The following is a 19,153-nucleotide window of genomic DNA, read 5'->3' as shown; positions in this document are numbered from 1 at the left end:
TGTGCTGCAACACGAAATGGGTCTATAATCCTTTATCTCTTGAGGGTCATCTTTTTTCGGGATCAAGGTCAGAACTGTACCATTCACTCCAGTCAGCATGAAACCATTTTGAAAGAAGGATTGAACCGCGTAGACAAAATCGAGACCTACTACTGACCAAGATGCAATGAAGAACTCTTTAGTGTACCTGTGAGGACCCGGAGTCTTACCCGATGATATTGAGAGGAGAATCTTGTGAATATCCTCGGCTGAGACCAGACTTGTCAAGGTTTCAGCCATGGGAATTGAACATCTATAGGAGATAATGTTTTCAAGATCAGACTGAGACAACCCATGTCCCTACTGCTCCACCTGCAGAAACTTGGTGAAGTAAGCCACTGCCTCTTTCTTTATTTCTATAGGATCAGATTTCTCAACCCCATTCGGCTATCTAATTTTCCTCATAGTGTTTTTTTTTCTTCTTTTAATTTGTACTGTTCGATGGAAAAAGGCTGTGTTATGATCCCCGTATTTGAACCAAGTGATTCATGATTTTTGCCGATAGAACTGCTCCTCCATTTCTACATATGCTGCCACTAAGTGTTAGCATTAGCTTCAGCCAAAAACGTGTCAGTGCAAGGATTCAGTAAAGCATGTCTCTGCCTGTCACATAGAATCTTGATAGACTATGGATTTGACCCGTTTTCATTCATAGTTTATAGGTGTTTTTACTAATAACTATTATATTATAGAGTCTATTTATTATATTTATAAGATCAGGAGTGTTTTGGAGATAAGTGATGATTTTGGAGCATTTTAGAGATATTTGGAGCAAGCACCCAAGATGACCATCGAGCTCGACCATCGGTCGACATTGGAGAGAAATAATCGATCGATACTCACATCTGTGTATCGATCGACAGTGAAGCACGCAGAAAACATGTTCGGTCACAGCTGACTTGAAGCTCAAGTCTTCACCTTTTTACAAGATTGCCCCTGACGAGTTTTACCCTAATTATATAAGCTTTGCCGCCATGTTAGAGGCAAAGTGTGCTTTTCTAATTTTACTATTTTCACAGCAAAGGTTTTTAGGATTTTGATAGATTGGAGAGAAGATCCAAAGTTATAATTTGTGATTGGAACTCCATTGATATCTATTTACTATTTTAATAAAGTTTTTATACTTAACTGTTGTTATGAATTGCTTAGCCATGTCTGAGTAGTTCCATTGTTAGATTTTATGGTTTAAATATGTTAGGAGGGATTAGCCCCAACTATAGATTGCTGAGTTGTGATAATCATCTTTAGGATTATTCATTAATGCATGTGTCTAGATTAGCTACCTAGAACCTACCCTTGGATTGATTGATAAAAGCGAGAGCTTTATTCTCATCATGAAAACATTCTAATAGAACTATGTTTCTTGCTATGAGCAAGGCGAGAGCTGATCTAGTGAGCTTAGTAAGCTGTTATTCAACACGCGCATAAAGCTTGACTAGAGCGCATCGATCGATATCACACTTAAATAATCGATCTCGATCGGCGGAGCAAAAGGTGTATCGATCGATATCCCTATAGGATTATTGATCTACACTTTCTATTGACAAAATACAACAATTGAGATCAATAGATCTCGTTAATAGACAAGTCCAAACATTGCGAACGCTGATGGACTTGTAGACTAAGTAGTTGAGCTTTACATTAATATGCATGCAACTCATTAGGCATCTGTAGGATTATAATCCAAAGTTTCTGAATAAAAACCCTAAGTCTAACTATTTCCTTTTTAAGCACCAAAACCTCAAACCAGCTATTGAACAAATACTTGTTGAATATAAAAACTGCAATTTATATTTAAAAACTCTAAAACCAATCTTGCTTAACAAATCATATTAGATTTCCTAGGTTCCCTAGCTCCCTGTGAATTCGATCCCTAAGTACTACAACTCGACCTCTTATTTGAGAGAGTATAAATCACTCCTTAGGGTAATTTGAGTGGTATTAGACCTCATACGCAACTTTGGTTTGTCTGGTAATGTATCCGTATTTCCTTTCGTCCAGAGCACGAAGAAGCGGAGTTTAAGCTTCATGTGGAAAACGCGAAGACCTTATCAAGAATGATAAACCGGTTCTGTTGTATTCCAATACTATTCAGCCACCTTACGGAATTCTGGATGCTGAGTGAGATAATTAAACAACTGAAAGTGCAGATTCTTTCTCTTTGTGCTCCTGTCAATCCTTACTGTGCAGCTAGTATGATCAGTGATGTGCTCAAATTACCCCAAGAGCAATCTCTCTAATAAAAGATCGATTGTAGTACTTAAGGATCATATCAACATAGACTCGACATCTCACACAATAGACTTGAGTTTCAGATCAAGCTAGGTTAAGTAATAGAAAGCAATAAATAAAGAAAGTGAATAATAGAGAGTTTGTTTGTGATGGAAGGAGGGTACTGCAATCGATCTTTTATTTGAGAGATTGCTCTAGAAACAAGCAATGAGAAAGATCATGTGAATGATACAATAAATAACCTTGAAATTCTATATTTTAGATATTCATTCAAAATCCTAAAAAGTCTCTAACCTAAACATAAAATATATTTAGACATTATAGTTGTCACAAAAATCATAGATGAATACATATAAAGTAGAATTCAATAAAAGAACCAAAGGAGTTCCTAGAAGACTCCGAAATAGTTCCTCTTTTCTCTCACAACCTAAGAGACAGCCTAAAAAGATAAAATAGAAATCATAGCCGAAACAATGGCTTAGAAAACACATAAATATGATTTTAAGTCGTCTAGGGACATTCTGGTAATTTGCTGCGACTTCTGGGCCTATGTCGGTCTTGAAATAGTCTTGGCCCGTTATGGCATCAGTGTCGATCGACACTCCTTCATATCTTAGATAGCTTCCTCTCGCGAGACAGACATGCCAATCTTCAGTAAACTAGCATAACTTTATATCTTCAGATGTACTGCACCTCAAAAAGCTCCGGCCCTAAGTTCTCGAAAAAGTATCTGAACCTGAAAGTACTCTAACCCAAACTCCAAACACATATAATAGACTCTATCATGGTCTAAAAATAGTAAAATCCATATATCAACTCCCCATACTTATCATTTTGTTTGTTCTCAAGCAAAACATAAAATAGTTTGTGAAAGAGGTTTGAAAACAGCAGGGACTCACATAATTTTTTTAATCTACTACCTTCACCACTGCAATGTTGCAAGCCACAACAAATTAGTACCAACTTCAAGGGAACTTCCATGTACGACACCTTTGCTGAGCAACCAAACCATCCAACCCACTGCTCAACCGATACAGCCTGACATACCCCTCTACTGACCTCATTTCATCATATAAAAAATTATGTAAGTAAACTAAAAATAAAAAAACTAGACTAAATCCTACACCTAGTCTAATGGTGATCATAGTCCCCGACAACAACGCCAAATTTTATGTTCCCAAATTACCCCAAAGCAACTTTCTCAAATAAGAGATCGATTGCAGTACTTGGATCGTATCCACAGAGACTCGATATCTCACACAATAGGCTTGAGTTTCAGATCAAGCTAGGTTAAGTAATAGAAACCAATAAACAACAAGAAAGTACATAATAGAGGGTTTGTTTGTGATGTAAGGAGGGTGCAAGACCTAGGATTTCATTCAGCCTATCAGAACTACAATCTATAGATGCTAAGGGTTGATCCTAGAACTCAAATTACTATAAGCAAGTAAACCAGCTCTCGCATGCACTTACTAATCAGAGGCTAGAATTATGTGATTCCAGTTCTCGCATGTGAATTTATGAATGAGTGTTGATCGATTGTCGATCAATAATCCTTCCGAACAATCGTGATGAACCAATTCTATTTTCTCACTAAGTTATCTAAACCATATTTCACGTGCGTCTAACAACCTAGCTCAGAAGGATTAGATTCACGTAATAGACCATGCTGTCGCATGCACCTAAATATCATATGATCATGTTTCTATATAATTACTCTAGAAACAAGCAATAAGAACAATCATGTGAAGGATACAATAAATCACCCTAGCAATTCTATATTTCAGAAATTCATTCAAAACCCTAGAAAATCCCTAAACGTAACAGGGAATCTATTTAGACATGATAGTTATCACATAGATATTAGATGGATAAATATCAAATAGAAATCAATAGAAAAAACAAATGAGTTCCAAGATGACTCCGAAAGAGTCTTCTCTTCTCTCCTAACCTAAGAGAAAACCTAAAATAATAGAATATAAAACATATCCTAAACAATAGCTTAGATACACACATAAATAGGGTTTTAGGTCGGTCAAGGTCATTCTAGTAATTTGTGGTGAGTTATGGCCTAAGTCGGTCTTGAAATAGACTCGGCCCATTCTGACATTAGTATCGAGCGACACCAAGGGATCAGTGTCGATCGACACTCCTTCATATCTTAGAATGCTTCCTCTCGCGAGGCAGACATACCAATCTTGAGTAAACGAGCATATCTTTGTATCTTCACATGTACCACTCTTCCTCTGTGCAGTTATGCACCCCAAAAGGCTTCAGAATCACATAAATTCTCCAGAACGTACGTGAACCTGAAAATACTCTAAAACAGACTCCAAACACATATATAATAGACTCTATCATGGTCTAAAAGTGGTAAAATCTATATATCAACTTCTCTAGACTTATCCTTTTGTTTTTCTTCAAGCAAAACTTAAAATAATATGTGAAAGAGGTCTGAAAACAACATGGTCTCACATAATTTTTTTAATCTACTATCTTTACCTCTGCAATGTTGCAAGCCACATTGAATTAGTACCAATTTCAAGGGAACTTTCATGTACTAGACCTTATCTTAGCAACCAAACCATCCAGCACATTGCTCAGCTGATGCAGCCTGACATACCCCTCTACTGACCTCATTTCTGCATATAAATATATAGGCTAACTCTTGGGAGTATCGATCAAATGACACATGGAGTCTTACCCCAATAGGTTTCTGAGTAAAAAGGTAGTCTTATTCTGGGTTCTTTTATCCATATATCTCCCTTCTCTTAACCCTTTTATTTTCTTATTTTCTTTTTCTCGATTTTTTTTTGGCAAAGTGTAGGCAATTAGTGGGGTCATAAATGGACGACTTCCTAGAAGTCTACCAGATGACCTCCGTGGAAGTCATCTGCGTCAATGTTTAATAAACTTTCATTTTTTTCTAAAACTATAAAGACTCTTTTTTAATTCATGTATATTAGTCAATATTGGGGCTACTGAATGGAATTTATAACTTAATTGGTGATATTTATGAGGTTATCAACATTCATACTTAGTAAAGTTTCTAGCTAATTGAGAAGACTTCGGTGGAAGTCTTCTGCGTTAGTTTTTGTAAATTTGTTAAGTAACTTTAAGATATGTTTATCTAATTTTCAAAAGTGTTAAGTAACTTCAAGAATATCAAGTAACATGGTTTAATGTGTCTTCTTAGATCATAAGATATACTTTTTACTTATGTATCTAATGAAATTGTTCTATCTTTGAACTTATGTAATGTTTTATCTTTTGTGAATTTGACTAAGTTTTCTTGAAAATTCTTCTCCCTTCGTTGTAATAAATTTGATTATTTTTTGTGTTATTGTGTTTTGCTATTGAAGTTGTATCAATAACTTCAATTATGTCAAGTAATTTTGGCAAGATAATATTGTGGAAAATGAACATATTTACCAAATATTTTCATTAATATCTCTTCAAATTTACAAAAAAAAAGTCACAACTAAAAGAGTACACATGCAAATCACAAAACAGACCACAAACAAAACTATTATAGATCATTCTTCTACAAAGACAAGTTTAGACTCTACTTGATATGGAAGAAGACTCCATTAGAATTCTGGAAGACTTCATGGAAGTCGTCTGGAAGACTTCAAAGAAGTCTTCCAGAAGATTTCCTAGAAATCTTTTAGTGCATTATATTTTAAAAATCTTTTAGCGCATTATATTTTAGAAGACTTCCGAGAAGACTTCCCATAAGTCTTCCAAAGTCTGATCCAGATCTAAGAAACATGTATATCAAACTCAGATCTGAAAAACATGCATATCATATCAAAAAAACGTTCAAATGACTTAAAAACAGAGAAAATGAGTGAAAAATTATATAGATATACTTTTATAAAACACACAAAGTACATATCTAAGTAGAAGATGTGAACCATCTGATTAAAAACCTGCAACAAAAATATAGATTAATGAGAAAGAGATGAGACAAAAATGAAAAAAATCATATAAAGTTTAAAGTTTTCAAGTCAAAGAGATTATAGTGGGTTTGGAGAGTTTTAGTTTGGGAAAAATGTATGAACTTTATGAAACAGAAGGTTACCAAATGAAGAAAAATCAGACATAAAAACTTACCAAAATGCTCAGATCTGTTATGAAAGGGAGACATGGAAGAAGACTTTGTCAGAAGACTTCCTGTAAGTCGTCTGGAAGACTTCCTGTAAGTCGTCTGGAAGACTTCCTGTAAGTCGTCTGGAAGACTTCCTGGAAGTCGTCTGGAAGTCTTCTAGCCTATAAGTCTTTCATATCTGAAAAACCTGCCTATCAAAAAACGTTCAAATGACGTAAATGCAGAGAAAATGAGTGGAAGATTAGATAGATCTACCTTTATAGAAAACACAAAAATTAATATCTAAAATTAATATATTTACCTTTAAATGAGTGGAAGATGAGAACCATGTGATGAAAAACATGCAAAAACAAGATAAATTAGTGAGAAAGACATGAGACAAAAAACAATAAATTGATAAAAAGTTTGATGTTTATAAGTTCAAAGAGATTAGAGAGAGGTTGGAAAGTTTTAGAATGAGGAACATTACATTTTTGTTGCAGCCATTTGAGAGGAAGAGAGAATGTGTAAATTTTTCTTTATATAGGAAGACAAAAAAAATCAATTAGGTTAAATATTTTTCGATTCAGAAGACTTTCAAGTAAGTCTTCTAATAGAAGACTTCTTGGACGACTTACTTGTAAGTCGTCCAGAAGACTTCAATTTTTTTAGCGGGAAACTAAAATATTTTTAGCGAAAAACTAAAATAGAAGACTTCCTAGACGATTTACATGTTAGTCATCTAGACCCTAAACATAACTTCTAAACTAAATTAACTAACTAAACACTTCATAAAATCAAATTAAACTTAAAAAGTGTTTACTATATACATAAATAAACACATATAGGTAAAAAATTAATTTTTCAAAAAACATTTAAGCTTTTCAAAATCTAACTCTAACAATACTTACAGTACTACAACATATGTTGTCAAACCTTGAACCAAAAAATATCATGATTAATTACTTTCACTTATCTATGTTAAAAACTATTCAATTTTATTATATCTTGATTTACATCATTTAAAACTATTTATAATTACATGATTTTAATTTTTCTCTTGTCAAAATATTTTTTAAACAATTTGTAAATTATTTTAAGATCAACAACACCAGAAGACTTACCTGGAAGTCGTAAAAATGAGTTCTGGATTTTTGTTTGGTCACAAAGGGTTGAGTGTATTTTCACAAGGTTTTTAGGTTAGTTTTGCATTTGATTCAAGTTTATGTATAGGTTTGCATTTCAAATCAAGTTTTGACTCATATTTGGCAAATTCCCCATTAAAATATATGAAAATCATATAAAATATAAGTAAATGTATTAAGAATTAAATTTAGTAAATTATGATTAATTATAGTCAAAATGTTGGTGATAATATTAACAAATATTACTATACACTTAACGTCGTAAAATTATCTTTAATAATTATTATTAGAATTTAATTATTTTATAAGAAATTGTGTGATATTTAATATTATATATATTTTATTTATATGATATTAGAAAAAAAAAATATTAAAATATATTGTAAGAGTGTTGAACCGGCACTCATAAAACCCCATTGCTTCTTGAGCCTCTGAAGATATGTTGTTCAAGATGCGCTGTACTTTATTCCCGATGATATCAAACGACAATCTAAACACACAGTCAATGTTTCTGTTTGATTCAAAACCAACACACTAGGGGGTCAGAGAAAGTAAGAATCGAAAACCATATCCGCCTCTGTCTGAGTAAAAGCTGTATTGAAAATATGAAAGCTGAGGAATGAACCAACACCAACTGAACTACACAGTCTCACGGGCTTATAGTAAAATGCTTCTCCAACAAGGTCTTCTCTACTATCGGTTAATACAAGCACTCCATTCTTCGTGCTCTCTTTCCGACCCATGATAACATGTTCCAGTAAATGGGAACTCCAACATTCTACGATCGCTTAGCATCTGCTTCTGCTTTAAAGGTAGAATCGAGCTGTCAGAACGTTGTCTTTTTTCTTCTTTTTCATTATGACTAGTGATTTCATTAAAAATATCCTATCATAAACCAATGTCATGTTTTTGTTGTTGAGAAACGCATAAGACCTTCTAACACAGTGTCTCTACAAAAAAATGTCATAAAATTTTTTATTCCATCAATAACTGCTTCATTCTCCATCATTTTGTTATTCGAAAATAAAACACTAACTTGAAATTCAACCACAGAAAAAGAGCTAATCCTCTGCTGAGACCAAGTGGTTCAACGGTAAACAAGTGATCAAATCCTAAAGTCAACCTGAATGTTTTGCAACAGAAACTTCATGTTCTTCGTTTCAGAAAAGAACACAAGTCATGGTGATGCTTCTGACACACTCGTGATGGACGTGTTTCATGGGGAGTTAAGTACATGTTTCCTATAATTTTCTTGGCGTTTCCAGCGAGTTTCTAATAAGTTTGTTTTCCCCTATGAATGTTTGTATTTCAGGAAAGTTTCCCTTTATTTCCAGATACTCATAACTAAATGTTTGATTTGTCGTAGTTGATTATATATTTTCATTAAATATTTTCTATATATTATTTAAGAAGCATTACAACATTTTATTTATAACACGTATCATCACTAGAATGCTTCTCAAAATCTCTAGAAAAATATGTTGATCCATCAAAACATATATTATACTTCTCATTAGACTAATCATAATTAATTAATAGTGTACAATTAATATTTTTATTCTTTCCTTCAAAAAGTTTACAGAATTACCTAATATAAATAATATATATATATATGAAAATTAATAATTTTAGTAATAATGATTTGATAATAATTTGTATATCCTCTATCTTTTTTGTTTACATTTTATATTATTAAAATAAAATTTAAATTTGTAAATAATCACATTAACATTTTTTTCTTTTATTCTTTTTTACAGCAAACATTCACAAACTCATGTAGACTCTGTAAACCAAGGCGGCAACTCGGCATCCATGTATACGATGAAAGACGGCTGATTCCGAGCACTGCGTGCCAAACGATCTGCCTTTATGTTTTTCGTCCTAAGTACATGAACGATATCTGAGTTGGTGAAGCTTTTTCTCAAAAGCATAATGTCTTCCAGGTAGCTTTCAAATACTGGCCATTCGTCTGGTTCCGAAATCATCTTCACCAATTGAGAACAATCAGTTGCAAACGTAACCCGAAACTGTCTTAAATTCTCATACATTCCATTGCCCAAATTAATGCCTCATCTCCGCATGAAGAGGGGAGATACATGCCCTTATGTTCCTTGCCCCTAACAACCCGTCAAAACCAAACACTAGTTCCTTTGATCTTCCTAAACTCTCTGGCAATCCTAGATAAGAACCCTTTCCACCTAGGTTTTGAATTCCCAAAATATCTTGCAGCTCTTAACGGCCAGATTCATCAATTTTATGTCCAAATTGGATTGAGGATTTCTGAAAATTAATTTATTGCCCTGAAACAGCCTCGTATTCCTTAAGTATCCTTATAATAGTTTGACACTCTTCTTTGTTTGCCTTGCTCACATTAAAAAAAATTATGATCAATGGTTTAAATCTTTTTATTTAACAAGATATTGATCATAAAGCCATACGAGTAAAAAATCTCATTTAATAGATATTTAGAATAAGATATATATATATATATATAACTATATACCATATAAAATACACAAATATTTCAATTTCAAAATTTGCATTAAAAATTGAGAACATAATATTTTAATCTCAAACTTTATAGTGAGTTTTTAAGAACGATTGTAAATTTTAAAAATATTAAAAGTTCCAAATTGAAAATTTTGTTATCAATGATTTAAAATTTTTATTATAAAGATATACAAATGATCATAAAACCATATGATTAGAAAATCTCACTTAATCGATAGTCATATTAAAATATACTATATATTTATGTTATATCATTTAAATTTAATTTTATACCATAAAAATAGATAAAAACAACTAGTTTGATTGAATTACCATAAGATAATTTTAAATAAATAAACAAGAGTGATTGGTTTGCATATGCATTACGTGGACCATATAATATGGCATACAGGCATCACTAATTACAAAGATATTGGTTCAAGAACCCGAAAACTATAAAATCTTACAAACATTTTTTTTTGGTTTGAAAGAAAGTTAAATTATTCATCTTAACACTTGTACAATGTATGTAACATTTGTTTGGTTTGATATTCAACCTACTTATACATGAAAATCAGAAAACAGAGTATGCTTTTATGCTCTTGTTCCAAACCATGTCACCATTGCTTTGTCAAAATATTACAACATTAACATGAACAAACGAAGATGCATACTGGATTTGTTTTTTTTTTCAAGGGATCAGTTCACCTCTAACAACCAAAGAGTCACAAAGATGGAAAGGGGTAGACTCATCCCTCAGACTTACTCAACTTTAACTACATATGCATCAAAATCACCAGCAGCTACAACGATCAAAGTATTACAAGCAAGAATACAAAAACCATATGTTACGTACGTACGCATGAGTCGTTTTACCGTCATACTAAAAAGCATGGCAGGTGAAACAACCACTAAGGGAAGAAATCTTCGTCTTCCCACTTCTTCTGAAAGATAAAGCCTTGCCACGTGATGCGCTTGGTGCTTGATTGTCTAACACTGACCTCCTCATCTCCTCTGCTTTCTTTTCTGCTGACTTCACTTTTCTCATTATTCTCGCCATGGACGATGATCTTTTCTTTTCCAACTTCACCTGAGAATAAATATTTATTTAAAAACGGGAACTTTCTATGAGTGATACACTCGAGCAGGCCGGTCCTAGGCAAAGCCAAACGAAACACTCCCTCTAATCTCCATAATTTTTAAAGAAAATTACATAGAAATAAGCCCCTAAATTTGTAAAAAATAATTTTATTGAAATCTTTACTAAACTTTTTACGGTTTCCAGAATCTCAAGATCGGCCATGCACTCAAGCAATTACTACACCATGTTGAAAGTGTTTTTATGGTTGAAGACCTAGCGCTTCAGGTAAAAAAAGTGAAACAAGATGAAAGAAAAAAACCTCAAGCTTTCTTATTTCTGCCTCCGCCTTAGCTTTCTGCAAATTTTGCCAAGATATGATTCTGGCTTCCTCGGTCTTTACCCTACAAAAGTATAAACCTTTCAATACCAACTCCAAATTCTAAGTCATGTGCATTTGAAGGAAAATTTATAAGACTTTGACTACTTAGAACATACCATGTCAAGCCTTGAGGATCCCTGTCTTGTCCATGCAAGTGGTCTCGCATGTTTGAGCTATCTCCATGGTGCAAACTTCTATGCCTCTTTGACCACCGAGTTACAGTCACCTTCTCATCAACCTGTAAATCCTTGGCTTCTGCTCTGTTGACACGAGCATTCAGTAGTTCCACAATTGATCTTGCTGTCGGAGAGGAGGATGACAACGAACACTCTCTCTCAGGAGATAAACGGATGCTTCCCTCTGGACTCATCTGTGTCGCCATATCCCTTCTTGAGACAGCTCGAGCATCACCAGCCGCATCCTTAATACTTTCATGTATGTCATCTGTACACAGATTTTGATTACATTCAATACTCGACAGTAGTTCATTTACATAAATTCATTCGATCTCTGTTTGATACCTTGTGGCGCAAGAGTTTGAGAGCAGCCATGGATGCTAACAGACCTAGCCATACAATGATCGGTTTTTTGAGGAAATGCAGTAGAGCCGTTATGCGGCAACACACGAGCTGAAAACGGAGAGGTTGATGTTAAACAGCCTCTGTTCCCACCGTGAACCATAGGTACAGCAGGAGAATACAAGGAGTAATACGCAAGTCCTGGAGGCCCTAATGGACCGCTCTTTGATTTAGGGCGCCGTGACGCTGTAAACGAAGTGCGTGCAGCTTCTTCTCTTGCGAGAGGACTAAGTATCCATCTCTCAGCATCTTCCCACTTGGAAGGAACTGTTCTACCACTGTACAAAGGTAAAAACGCAGCGTTTGGTGGACTTCTCCCTAAGGCCACGCGCTCTGAGCTCCAACCCTTTTGCATAGTATAAGTGGGAGTTCCAGGACTAGGAAACACGCTTGATTTATTAGTCGAAACCGAAGTTTTCTTACTGAGATCCAGTGAAGTAGTAGTTCTTTGGTTGTCTAGCATTTTCGTCACAGCCTCAGATCTTGATTTTCTTTCCTGGCATTCTATAAAAAGAGTTGAGATTAGTAAAAATAAAACAATGTCTGGTAAGTAACAAGAAAGAGACTCTCACCTCTAAGAGCTACAGAGAAAGAGCTTCTTGCTGAATCAAGGTTCTGGATTTCATCTTCTTTGTTCACCACACACTCTTGTTTCCAAGCTTAGATTTTTTAAAAAAAAAGTAAATAGGGAAAAGTTGTTTTTTTTTTTTTGAAAAAATTTCCAAAAGCATAATTGAATCTATTTAAGACTATTATTGTCACTTGTCTTGATTTCCTCAGACAAGTTTTGAATTATTACCTTTAACTTTAATTGATTTTCTAGAGTTGCGACTGTTCTTCTTACACCCTGTTCCACGCTTGTCTGGATCTACCCGTTGATCTCGCTCCTGTCACCTCAAATCATGTGAGCATAAAAATTACAAATTATTTATTTTTGCAAGATCTAAAAGTAACGTTTGTTTCAGTAATGAACAGTGAGCGAAATTAAGGAACCACTTTTGCATGATTTTGTTTTAGTTTGACTCAGTCAAATTAAACGCGTATTCATAAATGTCGTTAGTAAAAAATAACGAACTCAGATTTACAGTTGATGAAGAGAGTAATGCGGAAGTACCAGGGAGGGAGCGGAGACGAGAGAGTCGCGGTCGTGAGCGTCGGAGGTTAAAGAGCAGCGATCGACGCTGACGGAGGCGGAGGAAAAGAGGCTGAGATTTGATTCCGGTGTGAAGTTCAAAGAGTCCGGGCTGGAGTCTCGCCGAGATCCTCCGGACGCCGTCGATCTTGCCGGCCGCTTTGTCTCAGACGGCATTTGAATCTGATGAGTTAACTGAGCTCTAGCTATGTAGAGAGAGAGAGAGAGAGGAGAGAGAAGAGAGGAATGCTCGTGGGAATCTGGTTTCGTGACTCGTATGGAACAAAGGGAAAAAATATGATAATGATGTGTCTTTGACTTGAGAGAAAGACTGTCGAGAAAGAGAGGAAAAATACGGACCTTTTACACTATTCTTTTTACTCATTTTTTATCTGTCTTTTGGAGCGTGGTAGATTCGATTTTAATCAACTGTAACTGTTGTGCGCTTTTTCTTCCTATGATTTTTGAACATACTCTCTAGTCTTAAACATACTCTCTAGTCTCTACATGTCCGGTACTTTATTGGGTTCAAATGACTTAACCCTTTTTACACTACTTTTATTTTTTTATTTTTACCTCACCCAATTTCATCCCCTCTTTCGTTTTTTACAAACCCTAGATGTTGTTGAATTCTCTCCCCCCGCCGCAGTTATAGATTCACGGCGTTTCCGTCGCCGAGATTCTCCTAAATCTCTGATGCTTCAACACAATTTCATCCGTTATTTATCTCAAATCTCTAATTCCTCAACACAATCTCCGAACCCTACATATCGTTGATTTTTCTAAACGCGACGCAGTTCTAGAATCACGCCGTGTTGTTCGTCGCGATACTCTACAATCACTTTCATCCTCCAAGAGAGTCACCGCCTCAACGTTAACCTCTTCTCCGCCCCTCAATGACTAGTATGTCTTTCCTTCTCTGATATCTCGATTCTTTTTTCCAGAACCTTATTTCTAACTAGTTCTGTTTACCTCTTCATCCAGACAATGGTGTGTGTTCCCGGCCAGATCGTCGTCCTTCGCGGTTCCGATGAGTTTGAGGTCATAAGGAACTCTTGCTTTGGTCGTCTCTTTGATATCCCTGCTCGCCAGTCCCCTGTCTTGCACAAGCTTCTCCACAGCCTTCTGTGAAGACAGATTTTGCCTCTTCAGAAGTATACACTGTGGCCAGTTGTTGGTGGATCTCCCTTCCGGTTCTCTCTTGCTGAATTTCACACTGTCACAGGTCTCCCTTGTGGTCCTTTCCCTGATAGCTACGAGACACCTTCTTTCAACATCAGGAACCCTGCTAAGGACCCTCTATGGCAGAAACTACTTGGCCATGATTCACACAAAACTATAGCTGACATTGGGCACATGCTTGAGACTGACCATACCATTCCCTCATACAAGAGGCTTTGACTCGCCCTCATCATGATTGTCGACGGAGTGTTCATCGCTCACAAACAAGTTGCCAAACCTACTCTACACTATGTTCGTATGGTCGACAACCTTGAAGACTATCTAAATTTTCTATGGGTCGTGAGTCTTTTCTCAAAACTATTACCTGCATGAAACCGCCCACTGATGCTGCAAGTTGTTAACTTTCTAAACTTTCCTTGGGGCCGTGAGTCTTTTCTCAAATACTCGTACATGTCTTGCCCACAAGTTATTGCACCTGTGAAACAGAGGGTAGACAACATTTGAGAACAACTGCATACATTGAAAAACCAAAGAGGGATCCATCTGAATCTAGGTCTCAAAAAAACCTTACCCACAGATTTGGTAGCCGGAGTTTGTGTTGCCTTCAGAGAAGAAAAAAGATAAGAACAAGCAATTAATAAACCTACGTTACCACTTCAAGCATCGTTGTACTGCTTTTAACGAGAGCCATCTGATTGCTTCCAAAAATAGATACATCTAACGACTCACAATAATCCCACTGTTTGATGTACCTACCAATTTCTCACCAATTTATTGCAACCATCCCATCTAACGAGAATCTCAAAGGTAGATGCTTGGTCACTTTTGACTTAACCACAGTTAGAAATCTTGTCCACCAGAAAGGCTTTTTGGAGAGAGAAATAGTTAAAGTAAGGGAATATGTACACCTCAAACACAAGGTATGTGAACATGCAAGAAACAATAGAAAAGTAACCTGAGACGTAAACAGCTCATGATTTTTTTTCATAAAAATTAGAGTCATGTAGCTAGATATACCCAAACATGTTCAATTTTAAAAAAATATACATGATTGGATACAAGGATAAATTACTGTAACTTTTTGGTCTTATCTTTTCCAAATTACCCCTACTATTGTCTCTTTCTCTCCTTTTGTATTTTTATCACCGATCTCTTTCTCTCTTTTCTACTTCTTTTTTTTATCATGTCTTCATCTGATTGTTTCCAGCAAACCTTTTATACAATTCTCTCCAAAATTAAATCAGATTGATAGTGACTCAGATTTTCACAGTATCCCTCCAGTGATTATCACTTTTATTTTCTCTGATGGTCTCCGGTAACTATGTTTCTGCCCCCAATCCTCTATCGAACTCTTCCTCTTCAACTCGTCTTCGCCGCCGCTGCAACAATTTCTTCGACACTGAATGTGCCATGCATAGCTGGGAATTCATGGTCTCCAATAAAGTCATTTTTCTGATTGGATCTTCCTTTTAATCTTGTTTCAACCCTGTTATAACAGAAGATAATGGTTTATTAATATACTAAAAAGATAACTCAAGTGTTAACGGTTAATAATCATATTATATGAATATAAAATAAATAATGATTCTCTAAAAAATAATGTAACTTAAGTGTTATTGGTTAATAAGCATGTTACACTTAGAAGATAACTCAAATGTTATGTTAAAAATAATCATGTATCGACTAATAATAAATTACCGACTAACAAGCTACGTACATCTAGTTTCTAATATCTTGTAACATCAACACAACCATGTATTGATTCACTACAAACATTTGTGCCATGTTATAATTATATGTAGAGTGTTAATAAAACCAATAATATACACATCTATAAAATACTCATTCTTTGGTGGCAAGTAACATATCGCCTAATAAGTTATTTGTCATGTAACAAATAACATATCAGCTAACGAAACAATGTACCAAATAATAACTTAATTAACAACCATGTATTGAACAATATATCAGCTTATAAATAGTGTATCAGCTAACGACAATTATTTACAGTGTGGTTCAGGCTTCATCTCATATTTTTCGTCATATTGAGGATACAGGATGAATCCTCTAACAATTCGTAATCGAATTTGTAGCAGTTAACAAAACCAGATATCAACCAAGGCAACTATTTGTCACATATTTTTTAGAAGTTAACAAAATTTGTATCATCAAACGACAATTATATCATCACATCTTGCCAACTATCATTTGTGGCAACCTATTTTGTAACATCTAACCAAAAATATATTCCATGCAGCTATTCCCGACCATAAACACCAAAATGGAGGATCTGAAACTCCCTGGTCATGACTCACAATCTCGTCCGAGACAGTTATTCACTATAACATGTCAGATTAAGACTTCAACGCGGAATTGCTAGTGAAAGTGGTAAGATGAGTGATTAGATCTGGAGTCATGCCATTCTCACAGAAATCACCGCCTTCGATGGGATTGTATCCCAAATTGAGGAGCTCAACATAGCATTGGCGTTGAAGTCGTAGAATCCATACAATGATTTTTAGAGATCAATGGAGAAGATGATGAAACTCATGGTGATAAGGAAGGACTAGCAACACTTAAAATGATGCTTTTGTGGTATATGAGAATGAATGGGAAGAAGAATCACATCAAAATTGGTAGGTGAATAGAACTTTGAACAAAAATCAGAATTAAAAAAAAAGGATGAATTTGGTATAACACAGAGAAAAGAGGAAAGAGGACTTTGAGAAGAAAGAGATCTACGGGAAGAAAGAGAAACAAGAGAGTAAAGAGGAAAGAGGGCTTTGAGAAGAAAGAGATCCACAGGAAGAAAGTAGGGGCATTTCTGTAATATTTTAAAAATAATAATAATAATAGGGTAGAAGCTTTATTACGGATGGTTATGGGTGTATTGGCGCTAATTACTCTAAAAATTATAATAGATGGTAAAAGAATTTTTTTTGTCAGGCCCGTCTTAAAGAAATTATGGACCCTGAGCTTCCAAAAGTATAGTTATATTTCTGTAAATTTATGAATTAGGATCCTAATCTATATGTTGTAAAAAATTAGGACTCTAATTTTTTAAGATTTTTTTTCAAAAAGAAGATCTTGTGCATTTGCAAGTTGGGGCACTCCCCAAAAATAGGTATCGTTTTTTTTTTAAATACTAAAGAATCACAAATTAAAAAAATCATTTAATTATTAGAAAAATTCCACAAAAATCTTCCAAACACTTCCACTTTAAACCTCTAAATTTTATATTTCCATAATAAACAATAAAATTTAAATCATTCTTCTGCAGATGCTGGTGATGGATTTTACAGGTTTCAATCGTTGATGGTTCTTCATTTAATGGTGATAAAGTTCTTGTTGCAAACTATGATTTACTTCAAAATACATGAAATTCTATAGTACAGTAATCTTTTTGACTATGTTATTATCAATAGAGCAATATGAAGAGTTGTATTGTCTCGATGACTCCTACTAGATTATTAAAAAAGTGGCAGTTGTTCTCAATTCAGTCTGAAGCGTGGTATTTTTGGATTAATACGAAGATTATCTCCCTTGCGATTCAACTATTGTATAAGCAAATATGGAGATTTTATATGAATAATCTTTAGTCATCCATACGCAAAATAGATATGTGTTATTTTGCTTTGCATCCCTATTAGTGTATCATTTTTTTTTACATTTGTTTTGGTAGTTCTCATTGTTTATAATTCCTTGGCATAAAAAGCTTAATAATACAATCAAGTGTAAAAAAAACCTTAAAGCATTCTTGACAAAAACTATGAAAGTGCTCACATGTTTCGTATAATATTAGGATGGACAGATTTGTAAATCTCTGTTAACTTCGTAAGTAACTCCATCTCCTTTGATAAAACATGTGCCCTTATCGAAATTACTTATATTTTTTTTTAATTGAGCCAACGTAAATGTTGTAAAAGAAAAGAATAAAAAATCTCAAACGCAGCGGTTGCAGTTGCGGTTGCGAGAGTTTGTGGATGCGGGCGGTTGCGGTTTCTAGCGGTTTTAAGAGATTTGTACGACTGGTACTGCGATTAAAAATTGGTGCGTTTGCGGGTGACTTATGACTGGTTAACTACCTAATGTGGTAACAGTGAAATAATAAATTAACAATATTTACATTTAATGTAATTATAAAAATATAAAAAATCATAAAATTATAATAAATATAAAATTTATATTTAGAAAGTTATAATTTTTATTTTTGAAAATTTATTGAAATTGTTTTTATTATAAAATTTCATAATATTAATTAAAATATAATAGATATATTTTAATATTTTCATAATTTCAAATTTAATTTTTTTATTAAATATTTTTACTTTTGTATATATATTGTTTTTAAAAAAAAAGAAAAAAAAATTTCCCTCCCGCAACCGCCCGTAACCGCAAACGCTAGCTGGAGCCAGCTTTTGAATTTATGAGATTTAGAGCGGTTTGAATCGGTTTAGAGCGATTTGAGTGATTGTTGCAAACCGCCGACAACCGCTACCAACCGCAAAAGCTGCGTTTGCGGGTGGTAGCGGGAGCACTAAATATTTTTGGATCTCCAACCAAAACACCAAATATTACACTAAAAAGAATATTCTTCATTATTATATAATTAAACAAGATTCTCTTAGTTTTTAATAGTTTACTAAAATATTTATTATTGATGACTAAAAGATATTAACTAATATTAAAGTTTTAATTAAAATAATATTTCTAATTCAATTTAAAAAAAATATTTCTAATTTAAACATAAAATATATTACATGAAAAAAAAATATTAAATATTATTATTAAAAGAAACTCTTAGA

The 19,153-nt window shown here is 34.2% G+C and overlaps 2 protein-coding genes and 1 long non-coding RNA gene across 6 annotated transcripts in view; 1 reads left to right on the top strand and 2 right to left on the bottom strand.

Annotated features, from left to right (window-relative positions):
* Window positions 1–19,153, bottom strand: part of LOC103833097 — a 1,138,500-nt gene that overhangs the window by 914,460 nt on the left and 204,887 nt on the right. The window lies entirely within an intron of this gene.
* Window positions 10,571–13,567, bottom strand: LOC103833110. The gene is made up of 7 exons (XM_009109200.3): window positions 13,149–13,567; window positions 12,834–12,921; window positions 12,607–12,693; window positions 11,978–12,538; window positions 11,573–11,900; window positions 11,397–11,478; window positions 10,571–11,086 (listed from the first exon to the last, which is right to left on the bottom strand). Exons 1-7 carry the CDS (start codon window positions 13,341–13,343, stop codon window positions 10,880–10,882), a joined length of 1,548 nt encoding a protein of 515 aa, XP_009107448.1. The 5' UTR covers window positions 13,344–13,567; the 3' UTR covers window positions 10,571–10,879.
* LOC117127161 lies at window positions 12,827–17,590 on the top strand. Its single transcript, XR_004449988.1, has 2 exons — window positions 12,827–12,938; window positions 13,122–17,590. It is a non-coding gene; the product is annotated as an uncharacterized LOC117127161 (long non-coding RNA).

This window comes from Brassica rapa, chromosome A08, assembly GCF_000309985.2.
Source record: "Brassica rapa cultivar Chiifu-401-42 chromosome A08, CAAS_Brap_v3.01, whole genome shotgun sequence".
Lineage (NCBI taxonomy): Eukaryota > Viridiplantae > Streptophyta > Magnoliopsida > Brassicales > Brassicaceae > Brassica > Brassica rapa.
This window is presented reverse-complemented; position numbering and strand designations above follow the sequence as displayed.

What these genes read in the sequence shown, in the direction of transcription:
- LOC103833110 (XM_009109200.3), bottom strand. Translation starts at nt 13,343, where the DNA reads ATGCCGTCTGAGACAAAGCGGCCGGCAAGATCGACGGCGTCCGGAGGA. An exon ending in TCGTCTCCGCTCCCTCCCTG is followed by an intron (nt 12,922 to 13,148) that starts GTACTTCCGCAT and finishes TTGAGGTGACAG; the next exon opens with GAGCGAGATCAACGGGTAGA. An exon ending in GATCCTCAAGGCTTGACATG is followed by an intron (nt 11,479 to 11,572) that starts GTATGTTCTAAG and finishes ATACTTTTGTAG; the next exon opens with GGTAAAGACCGAGGAAGCCA.